Raw genomic sequence first — 11,609 nt, forward strand, 5'->3', positions numbered from 1 at the left:
CCCCCCCCCCCCCCCCCCCTAATCATATATAGATCTATTTTCTTCTCTTTTCCTGCTTTTCTCAAAGTATAGTCCTACTTGTAGCATTTTACTTATAATTTTGGGAATCAGAAGATAAAAATATTTTTCAATGGTCATGCATATATGTGTGTGTGTCCCTATTTACTAATCTGTAACAGATTGTACATAACTAAAAAAGGAGTCACTTTCCCTAAATGGTGGTTTCAACGAAAGAAGAGATGATCGTCTATCTCGAGCCACTACTTTCGTTTTATTTTAAGATTTGATGACATAATTTTCACTCCCTCTTTTATTTTTGAGCTTTGCAAACCCACAAACGATTGGAATATCCTATCTATAATAACACCAAAAGCTATATATTTCTTTTGTGTCTATAATTATCATGAACAAATTTAAGTTGTATAAATGTATATAAGTTTTTCGTCGATCTTTGTCTTATGGATCTGGTAGACAAATCCAATTTGTCCAAGAAAGAAGATCAATTAATTAATATGTGAGATTGTGTTTTGCTAAAATGTGTAGGTGAGTGTCCCATGCAGTAGTCTGTTCGACATCGTGACTGTCCGATGCGGTCACTGCACTAATCTGTGGTCTGTAAACATGGCAGCTGCTCTTCAGTCGCTTTCACGACCTAATTTCCAGGTAACTTCTATATATCTCTCTCTCTCTCCTAAATTTGCCTTAATTTTAGGAATTATATTGTAATAAAAAAAACACTCGAACCATCATCCCTCTAAAACTTAGGGCTCTTTTGTTTGTTTTCAAAGACAAATAATAGACAGAGATCTGAGCCTGTTGTTGCATGTTCTTTCTCCAGCGGCCGTCTACATCTACATAGCTGATAGCCCCCAAACATTTTTAAAAACTACTTAATTTAATTATCTTTACTCTTTTCAAGTTTATTTTCCTGCTGCGACTGATATATGCAGCCTTGTCGTAATTGCTTTATTTCATAGAGGCCTAGCTTATGTTGATCTACTACTGATGTGGGCTACTTCCTCTATGATTTGATTGACATGAATGTTAGGGTTTCATAGGTTTGTTTCTTTTTCTTTTTCTAAATATATTCTCAGATTCCTTTCTTTAAAGGTTTTGTCTTTTACTACTATTATACTATTTAAACATTAATAAAACGTCTTTTCGTTGGTCCAGTTTATTTTTTCTTTTTTCATCTCCTAATTTAGACAATACATACATGACTGCTTCTCATGTCCTCTTGATTCACCATTTCGATCTGAGAAAAAAAAAAGTCAAGTAAATAAAAACTAAACTTAATTAGCATATAAATTGTTATTAACAAGGATTAAATGTGGAATATAGGCGACGAACAATGCAGTACCAGAATATGGATCTTCCTCACGAGGTCACACCAAAATTCCTTCCAGGATTTCAACTCGTACCAAAACTGAGCAAAGGATTGTAAACCGTTGTAAGTTTTGCCTATCTAGAAATAAAGAAGTACACATGACAAGCAATTTTTGTGTATATTTTAAGTTTCTTATTGTCTTCCAGCTACGGAGAAGCGGCAGCGAGTACCTTCTGCGTACAATCAATTTATAAAGTACCAAAATATTTCTAAGACATACATATATAATTTATGTATTTTTTGTTCAAATTCTCTTAATTAACGAAGAGGTAATTGATTTGTGTGTTTATTTTATCGTGAAGAGAGGAAATTCAGAGGATTAAGGCGAATAATCCAGACATAAGCCACAGAGAAGCATTCAGCACCGCCGCCAAAAATGTAAGTTTTTCTTTTGTTTTTCTCGACGTTACAAATTTTCTATATAAAGTATGAGTTTCTTATAGCTAAAAAATTGTAAGTTTTAAAGAGTGAAGCTTTTTGTAGAGGAACATTAGAAAAATTATTAAAAATGCCAACCATGCGACAGTAAGCGTTAAAGAAAAGTACTATTAAATAAGTAAGAGTTTGCATTTAGGTTATCTGCTGCTGAAAATTAATGAACCGATCCGTTAGTATATATATATACACTTTACTTTTAAAATTTTTAAACATACAATAGATGTTTACCATTATTCTTATTTAGTTTATTTACTAAGTAATATTAATGACTTTCTCTCAACCTAAGTAAATAAGAACAATAGTAAACATATTGTTTTTTTTTCTTTCTAATAACTAAGAGGTTATGACCAAACTATTTTAAATTGTTTTAATATGGTCTCACACTTTTTAGTGGGCACACTTTCCTCATATTCACTTCGGTCTAATGCTTGAGAGCAACAAGCAAGCCAAGCTAGCTTAATAATGTAAGTGCTCTGTTCTATATATCAATCGTTTTAAAGATTCACCTTAATTATAAAATTTATCTAGTGGGAACTTACATGATTTTACTTGATCTCTCTGGTTTTAGTCTGGCGGTTAATGAAAATGAGTGTTGGAGCTTTGATGTAACAAGAGCTGATAAGGAAACTATATAATATATATATATATATTGTATGATCTTGGATGTAAGTGAAGATGTCAATCTTGAAGACCATATGTAGATATAATTTAGTAATAAGGTTCTTATGATTTATCTTTTATGGCACTTATATGGTTCGTCTCACAAGAATTTGAGTTCGTTTTCGGATTTTATCAATCTTAAACAAAAAAGAAAATGTAATCTACGTCTGAAGAAGGCATAGAATATGGCGAATCTATCTTATTGTCCAAACTCCTAAGTATCACGATCAGTACTACTTCGCTTCTAAGTCCACTATCCACCGGTTTATTTTTGGGTTTATCAAAACTCGTTGTAATAGAGAACAATCCCTTTACTTATGTTTTGGCCTATGTATATCATTTAATAGGTGTCCAATGTGATTTCATATATATATATATATATATATATATATATATATATATATGTTCCTTTCCATAAAATTGGTCACTCTTAAAATTCTCTTGGATGAAGGATTTGTAGAGATGGATCGAGAGACACCACATAGATGATAAACGGTCTGTGCTAAGTCTAGAGTACTCAAGCTTCAAGAATTCACACACAGCAAAGCTGAGACGCTTTGGGCATTTTGATAGAAGTAAACTAGGTTTTTATTGCATATAAAAATATAAGTTATAGAGGCTGAGAAGGGACTTTATATAAAATCTAGCAGCAAGGACCTATATTTATTACAATTAAGAGGACTAAACTTACAAAACAACAGTCTCCAAAAGGGCTTACAACAAAGATACTCATAATTATTTCGTCCCAAAACTGGTTAGAACCAATAAAACATTGCATAGACGCAGTAATCGCTTTGTTAGTGTTTCTAGGATCGAAATGCGTCACAATCAAATACATATGATTTATTATAAGAGTTAAAGATACATTAGAAATGTCTAGACATGTGTAGAAAGACTTCTGTGTATAAAAAAAAGTGTAGAAAGACTTCTTACCATTTCGTCACAAAACTAGTTAGAACTAACAAAACATTGCTTAGAAGCAGTAAATATTTTGTTACTATTTCTGGGGTCAGAATATATCATAATTCAGTACATATGATTGATTATGAGAGTTAAAGCCAACAAAAATTATGACTAATTGAAAAGAGTTCAAGATGCATTAGGAGTGTTCAGACAAGACCTATTACCATTTTATTCTAAAACTGGATAAAACCAACAAAACATTGTTAAGAAGCAGTAAACCGATTTGTTAGTATTTCTAGGGTCGAAATATGTCACATTTCAATGCATATGATTTATTATAAGAGTTAAAGATACATTAGGAGTGTTTAGACATATGTAGAAAGACCTCTTACCATTTTGTCCCAAAACTGGCTAGAACCAACAAAACATTGCTTAGAAGCAGTAAACCACTTTGTTAGTGTTTCTCGGATCAAAATGTGTCAATCCAATGTATATTTATAATTATAAGAGTTAGAGATGATTTAGAGTGTTTAGACAAGACTAAAACTATTGTGTCCCAAAAGTGGCTAAAACCAATGATAACATCATTATTTTACCCATTTTAGCTATAGTTTATATATGCATTTAGGAAGAGTTTGATGTGATTTCAATGCTAAAAGGTCTATTATCAAGTATTTTAGGTTTCAAAAAGGTTTTACACGGTTAAAGGTAAAAACGACCAACTTATCTTGAGTCAAGAGGAGGTGGAGAAAGTTTTACATGCTAAATTTGATAAAGATGAGCATCGATTTCGAAGGTAAGTTTGAGGCCATCATCGAGAACATTACACGCTTGGAGGAACAAATAGACATCATCAACAATCAAGTTTTAAACCATATGGAGTATATTGAAGATGATAGAACGAAGATTATCAACATGGGTTACCCCATTGTTACTATCGTGAATCGCCTAGAATGGAAGATTGAAGCCTTACAACGAGGATTCACTAATCGAGACGAATGCAATAATTCAAGTGATGATCAAGTTAATAAACATTATAAAGCTCAAGAAGGACATAGAGCCTCAAATGAGTATCTAACTGTACCTATTGAGTCCAAGGAGTGGACTAAAGAAGAATATTATCGAACCGTTTTGAAGATTTGACAAGAGCGAATGATGAGTCTTATGATCTACCATCTACTAGAAGATGGAGAAGAAGAACTTCAAGATGTCTACTGTTGAAACGACCCGACCCGTTTTTTTTTTTAAATAAGAAATACTAAATAATAATTAATAAATAATCTAAACTAGTGGTCCCATATCCACTAGCCACCTAACCACAATCAAACCAAACAGCAGAAAAATAATCAATACCATTAAACCAATAATCCAATAACCAATATTAATTCATAATAAATAGGCTAATAATCCAACCATCATAAAACGAAGAACCAGCAATCCTAAACAACATTCTAGGACTTAACTCTAGCAACCTAACAGAAGCCAGACAACAAGCAATCGAGCCACTAGAACATCTTCCTCTTCATTGCCTTGATTCCACGATCACACTTTGCCTTCACCCTGCACCATAAACACAAATTGAGATGCATGAGTATTTTATAAACACTCCGTGAGGCAATCCTCCCATCTACTGGGCTATACACACAAGCAATTGAGATACTCTAACCATCAAACAACAATCAACAACAAACCAGGAGCTGCATCGACCGACACCAACCATGCATCGACCGTCACCAACAGGGATCGCATTGACCAATGCAAGACTAGCATGCATCGACCGACACTAACATTGCACCGACCGATGCATGCTCGACATTTTACGAAAATCCTAGTTGCATCGACCGACGCCTCCACATGGCATCGACCGATGCTCCTAGGTCAAATCGCGCCGTCCTCGCATTTGCATCGACCGACACACAAAGTGCCTCGATCGACGCACATGCCGAGTATCGTTTTACTCGAAGCTTCTCGCCGATCATAGTTCCTAAACCATCAAAAACTTGATCCCAAGCCACAAAAAAAACTTCACAAAGTCCCAAATATCATTCTAACAAGCCTAACAACACATAAACAAGCAGATCAGAGAAATCTCAAGATTAGATAAGCCGTGGTCATGCACTCACCTTTGCCAAGAAGATTCTAAACCTCAAACACAAAGATCTACACTCCTAGGAAGCTCCTACAACGATCCCAATTACAGATCTCGCAAGAACAACCACTAAATTCCAAGAATCTCACCAAGAACACTCAAGAACACTTCCTCTCTTTTCTTTTTCCCAGAAACGGCCAAACTCGGCCAAACCCTCGAGTTTCTGCTTTTATAAGCGATTCTAGGGTTTTCCTAATCCCAAAACGCAATGTTTAACTTAAACTCGTCCGCGAAAACCAACCTTGCATCGATCGATGCATCTCCTAAACCGGGATTTTGGTTCGCGGATGTATAACTGTTTCATTACATTTTGAATATCTAACGAAGAAATTATCGAAAATGCAATTTTAAACAATTTTGGACCAACGAAGAAGCTATCTACCGAGGTAATTCTAGAAACCTACCACCTCCAGCACACTACAACATATATCAAGATTGGAACCTGCCCCACGTCACTACCAAAGTTGTTTTCAAAGTCCTTACCCGAGGAGAACTGAAGACGATCTAAACTGGTCTTATCAAAATTTTCAAGACAATTCTCATGCTACTACATAAAAAAAAAGCTCAAGAAGAGAGACTAGTGATCCTAATGCGAAAATACTTGGACTTCCAAGAGATGAATTCAAGAATGTTACATGAGAAGATCGACAAAATGGATTCTACTCTTTTGGGAAAGATGGATGAAATTTTTGTTAAAGTTGAAAAATTTGATGAACAAATTTCTAAAGATGCTGAAACCATGGAGAGAAAGCTCCATATGCTTGAAGAATAACAAGAGAGAAATCTTAAGAGCGCTCAAGACAATGATATAAACATTAGAGACTTGGCAATAAAGTTTTTGACTTAACAAAGGACCATGAGTCCAAGTATGGAGTTTTTTCACCAAAGATGCAGACACAAGGAAGCGTGTGGAGAAGCTTGAGAACCGAGCTTATGAGGGCGAGATGAAGATGAGTAGTGTCAGCCTTCAACAAAAAATGATTTGGAGATGTTATATCCAGAAATTTTACGTTAGTAAAGGAGAACCACCAGCTACTTAAGGATATTGAATGTGAAATTAAGGTGAAGAACCAAGAATTTGCTGAAAAGATTGAGAAAATATCCTCACGTCACGTGTTGATGGACATTACGTGAAGAAAGAAGAAACCCTACCCGATGGAGAACAAGAAGGAAAAAAGGAAACCCTATTCAAAAAAAGGAAAACATTCATATTTCCTTTTAGAAAGAAAATTTTGGTTCTATAAGAACAAGAGAAAACCGATTCCTCCTCTACAAGATCTCGATAAAGGAGAAAGTTCCCTAGAGAAAGAAGAACTTGAAGAAAAATTCATGGGAAACAAGCTATAAAGTTCCATGGAAACCGAAGGTTTCAACCCTAATTCACGTGATACCTCTCAACAAGAACCAAGGAATTCTGTGTTGTACCAACACTTGATGCTTCACCACCATGATATCTAGAAGGTTTAGAAGAATGAAAATCAACACCCCATGTCGCTTGTAACACTGCCACAATCTTCAAAGAAGTCCAACCTTTGCGAGAACTTGAACAAGGGGAGATTTATGAAGAAGAAGAAGAACGTCTCAAGGGAACACAATTTCAACATGAATCACGTTGACAACAGGATTTTCATCCAGGGTATCAATTTCCTATGCAGTTGTAGTACAAAGGGTTAACAATCCAAATGGTTGTTATGCTAGCAGATAAGATGTGATCAGAACAATGCAAGTCAAGCCAAGCAATAATATGGTTTTGACTATCAACCTAAGATGAACAAAAATAAGAAAACAGAAAGAACAAAAATCAAGAACAACTCGAAGTACTACACGATGCAGGTGATCGGGTACCATACCGGGTTGGTGATCGAGTTGATGTAAAAGTTGTAAACAATAAAAATACGAAAGCTCCTAAGGATGGGGTAATCGGTTCATAAGTATTTCTAATCAACCTAGAATGTTTTACTGGCCTCAAGCAATCTATTCCCTAGACAATAAATCTCTAAACCTTGCTAATCCATTCTCGTGGTAGAAATAATCAACTCTAATCACTTCCTTACCCAACTCTCGTTGGAGAAACGTGACTAAGCAGGCAGTAAAGTCCAATTCACTATTGTCAATAAACTCCTTACTCATCTAATCTCTTAGGCTAAGTGAGTAAATCTCTGGCATTAGTTGATTCAAACATTTCATCGAACACCACTCGGTGCAAAAATGACTAGGATTTAATCTGAACCACTCGGTCTGAAACTAGCACTAAGAGCACTAATCCATAAAAGAATTTCCATAAAAAATCAAGCTAAAACATCCTAATCGATTAAGAATACGTACTAACCTATCCCATCCATAGAAACTTTTGGTTCACTACCCAGATTTCATTGCAAAGAAAATAAACCCTGAAAAATATAAAAATTGCATAATCATAAAGATGAAAAAGAGAGAGATGTTTATTAGAAAGAAAAAATAAAAAAATGTAAACAGAATTCAAGTTGAAAGAATAACAAAAACTAGAAAATTTGCTCAAAGAAAAGTGTAAAAACGGCTCTCATCTCTTGTGTCTCGAAAAAGAGGTTAAGAAAGGGTTTATATATGGAAACCACTTGACCTAGCCACACTAGATGGTATCCAAAGCCCAACTTGAAGAGGTGCTCGACCTTATCCTCGACCTCCACTTCGAGTGCATGGTCGGATGGTTCCATTCTTCGATCTGGATGTATGTATGTTCCTTAAAACAGGAATAATTCTTGAACCGGACCTCCGATTGGCCTGAAATCACCACCATTGGAAAGCTAACTCGATTCCCTATAACTTCAATCAAGAACTCAGAAGATGAATCCCAACAGAAAACCTTCATTCGAGTCGATCTTTGAGGGTCTCGTCATGAGCTCGACCGGGTGGTCTTTGGTACAGAAGACAGCTTAAAACAATGGTGTTATTTTCTGGATTATTATTGCTTAAAATTTCTGGTTTTCAAAGTCTGAATAGAGACATATACGATACAAAAATGGATATGAGAGTCTCAGTGGTTAATAGGTCGTTGTGTATTGTGTTGTTTATACGAAGATATATATTTTTTAAAAGTTGATTATGCGATATGTAATCAGTTACTTTGGAACGGCTACTTTGAAAATTTTGGATAATTTTGAAAACAATTATATAGTTTTTTTGAATAATGTGAACTAACTATATAAAAGTTGGGGAATTCGGGTATTCTGTTTAAATTTTTTACCCAATCTCTATTAATAAACATCTTCTAATGAGTAATCATTTAAAAGATGGAATAGGACGGTACATGGAACAATACATAATGGGACGTTACAGATGGGACAGGAGGAGATGTATTTTTCGTTCTAAAGTAGATACGTCTAGATTATATACGCACAATAATCCAAATTAAAATCTGATATTTGGATTTAATACCAATATTATACAAATACTTAATTTATGTATTTAAGATAATAAAATTCTAACTTACTTTTACGAATTTAAATTTTATATGAAAATATTTTTCCCGTACTACCTAGTACCATGTTTATCATAAACAGTTTATGTATAAAATTACACAGAAAATCTGATGATGATATAAAGTGGGTCAACTCATTTAACCCATTAATCCACTAAGCTTAACTGGTTGTGGGTTGATCCAAACCATTTGCTGAATGAGTTGGATAGAATCATTACCCATTAAACACTAAAACTCAATGGTTATGAGTTGGTTTGGTTTGGTTTAACCAATTTGACACCATATTACTATACTACAACAAAAATAGACATAAGAGTGACATTAATGAACTGAATTCTAACTTAGATTGATTGATTTTTTATTGGAAACTGATTAATCTTCCGGATTCGTTTTCTTCTTCAATTTATCACGACTTCCCTTTAATTAATATTTTTTAAAAATATATACTTCATATAAGATTAAGACTTGTTATCTTATACTAGTATTTGTGTTTAAAATTTTAATTAAAAGAGATGCACTTTTCTTGTACACTAAATATACAACTTGTTGGAGACATTTAATTCAACTATTAATATTTTGTTGTATTTGTTTTTTATGGATTTCTAATTGTTTTTTTTCTTCAATTGTTTACCTTTAGTTCAAACAACAAAACTGTTGAATAAGATTAGATGAGTTTAAGTGAGATATGAGCGTCTGAATCGGATCATATCATAGTTTATATATGTATACTATTAAAGGAGGAGTTCTCATAAATCTTTCCACTTTTTTGTAAAAAATTACATTAACACCAGTGGTTTTTTTAAAAAGTACACTAACTCTTTAGAAGATCAATGTATATATGTTTGGTTAACGTATATACAAACTACTCGTTTTTGTTTAGAAATTTGATTATTTGAATTACATAACTGTAATTACAATCCTTAAATATCATAGTATTTTTTTTTGTTTGATGCATATTGCTATTGTTTGTCTTATTTGTTAACTTACATATAAATTAGAGGACACCATTCTGGGGTATATGGACTCCGAATTAAGAAAATCTAAAAGCAGCATTTTAGAGAGTTTCAAGAGGAGTACAAAGAAGATATATCTAAAATAAATATAAAAAACAAAAAGCCCTGCTGAATAAAGTTATACACCAAAAGATAAATAATTGGTAAGCAAGGAGAAGACTCTGACTGGTCAAGAAAGCTTTGACTTCATGTTGAAACTAATCTCTTCTTATTTTGTGTAACAGAGTCCTTTTTTCCACCATTGGAGTACTTCTCAAAGCTCTCGTGTTTGTGCGAATCTCAAGGCTTGTGAGACAGAATTGATGGGCACAAGCTTAACGTAGATAGGATCAGAGACATCAAAGCCAAACATAATGGCCATATCATTAATCATGGACGTGTACATGTATAAAAAGTATCTCAACTTCGCCAGCTCTCCAGATCAATATTTCTTTACTTGCCATATTACGCTTTAAATTAGCCTACAAGTAGCCTTGCAGGATACTTTACACACCGTTGGAAAACCGATTGAATAGTTTGAAGTACATGAGACGTTCATTCAGAATACTCATCCTCATTACCATCACGATATTGATTGACATCTTGTTCCCGCTCGTGTTTCCAAGATCTACCAAGGCCTTCTTCGTCCTCTAACCTTCTCATCTTGGAGCTCGAAGGACCAACCCTAGAAGAGTAAACCTACATCCAAATCCCCAAAGTCCAAAGAAATTGGCAAGAGAAGTAGAGAACTTTCCACATACTTCTTGTCTTACTCTTTTAAATGCTAAATGTATGGATTTACTATACCCCTGAATCTTTATGTTCTATCACTGATAGAGTTGATCGTCGCCTTACAGTCACCCTTGAAGGTACTGGAAAGTGTTCAATCTCATCAGAAGATCTTCCTTCCCTGGCCCTTTTCTTCCTCAAGGTCAGCTTTGTGGGTGGGGGCTGCCAAATTCTCAAGGGTCATCCCGAAGTATTATAGACAGAAAAAAAAAAAAAAAGATAACCAACTGGAATATGTAACAAAACCCGATGCAGGTATCGTTTAGGTAATACCAGATAGCTAGCGGTCCCATCGTCAAATGATACCAGGTATGTGTCATTTGCATCGTCGCCAAGTACCTGTTATAACATCAGGTGAGATATTTACTTCAATCAGCGACTCAAACAATCAAAATTTTACTCAAACCACAATGGCAATGGTACATACATCCCAGTGGTATTCGCGAACCCAAGTGTAAGAGATATCTTCGTTTTCATCATGCATATCCTTAGACAACTGCCACAGCAACATAAATTGATAACGCATAAATCAAATTGAACTTTTCTTGACTTGACAAAACTTGTGTAACAGAGATCAGTTCGTGGAGAGGCATGTCTACCTCATCCAAGGAAGGAACCATGTACGCCAGAAATTTTTCTGGATTAGCAGTGTCTGATCCAGCCACCACATAGCTTTTCAAAATGGCCTGTGGAGTATAAGGTCAGAGCTCGTCATCACTATGAAAGATAAGGCAATCAACCATTGTCAAGATTCGGCCCCATATCTCATATATCCCATCCTCATTCGAGTACACTTATGTAAGCAACAAAATCGATATAGTTTATACAGTCATC

The 11,609-nt window shown here is 34.6% G+C and overlaps 2 protein-coding genes across 2 annotated transcripts in view; one reads left to right on the top strand and one right to left on the bottom strand.

Annotated features, from left to right (window-relative positions):
* The window catches only part of LOC104787082 (axial regulator YABBY 5), a 3,852-nt gene extending 1,278 nt beyond the window's left edge, over positions 1–2,574 (top strand). Inside the window, exons 2-7 of the mRNA XM_010512586.2 lie at positions 544–663; positions 1,342–1,450; positions 1,534–1,582; positions 1,690–1,765; positions 2,217–2,289; positions 2,394–2,574. Coding sequence (XP_010510888.1) covers positions 544–663; positions 1,342–1,450; positions 1,534–1,582; positions 1,690–1,765; positions 2,217–2,285 — 423 coding nt within the window. The 3' untranslated portion in view covers positions 2,286–2,289; positions 2,394–2,574. The remainder of the gene's footprint in view (positions 1–543; positions 664–1,341; positions 1,451–1,533; positions 1,583–1,689; positions 1,766–2,216; positions 2,290–2,393) is intronic.
* LOC104787083 (protein PAF1 homolog) lies at positions 10,064–11,486 on the bottom strand. The gene is made up of 5 exons (XM_010512587.1): positions 11,375–11,486; positions 11,203–11,271; positions 11,049–11,114; positions 10,794–10,937; positions 10,064–10,685 (listed from the first exon to the last, which is right to left on the bottom strand). The coding sequence occupies exons 1-5, from the start codon at positions 11,393–11,395 to the stop codon at positions 10,542–10,544; spliced, it is 444 nt and encodes a 147-aa protein (XP_010510889.1). The 5' UTR covers positions 11,396–11,486; the 3' UTR covers positions 10,064–10,541.

This window comes from Camelina sativa, chromosome 5 (genome assembly GCF_000633955.1).
Source record: "Camelina sativa cultivar DH55 chromosome 5, Cs, whole genome shotgun sequence".
Classification (NCBI taxonomy): domain Eukaryota; kingdom Viridiplantae; phylum Streptophyta; class Magnoliopsida; order Brassicales; family Brassicaceae; genus Camelina; species Camelina sativa.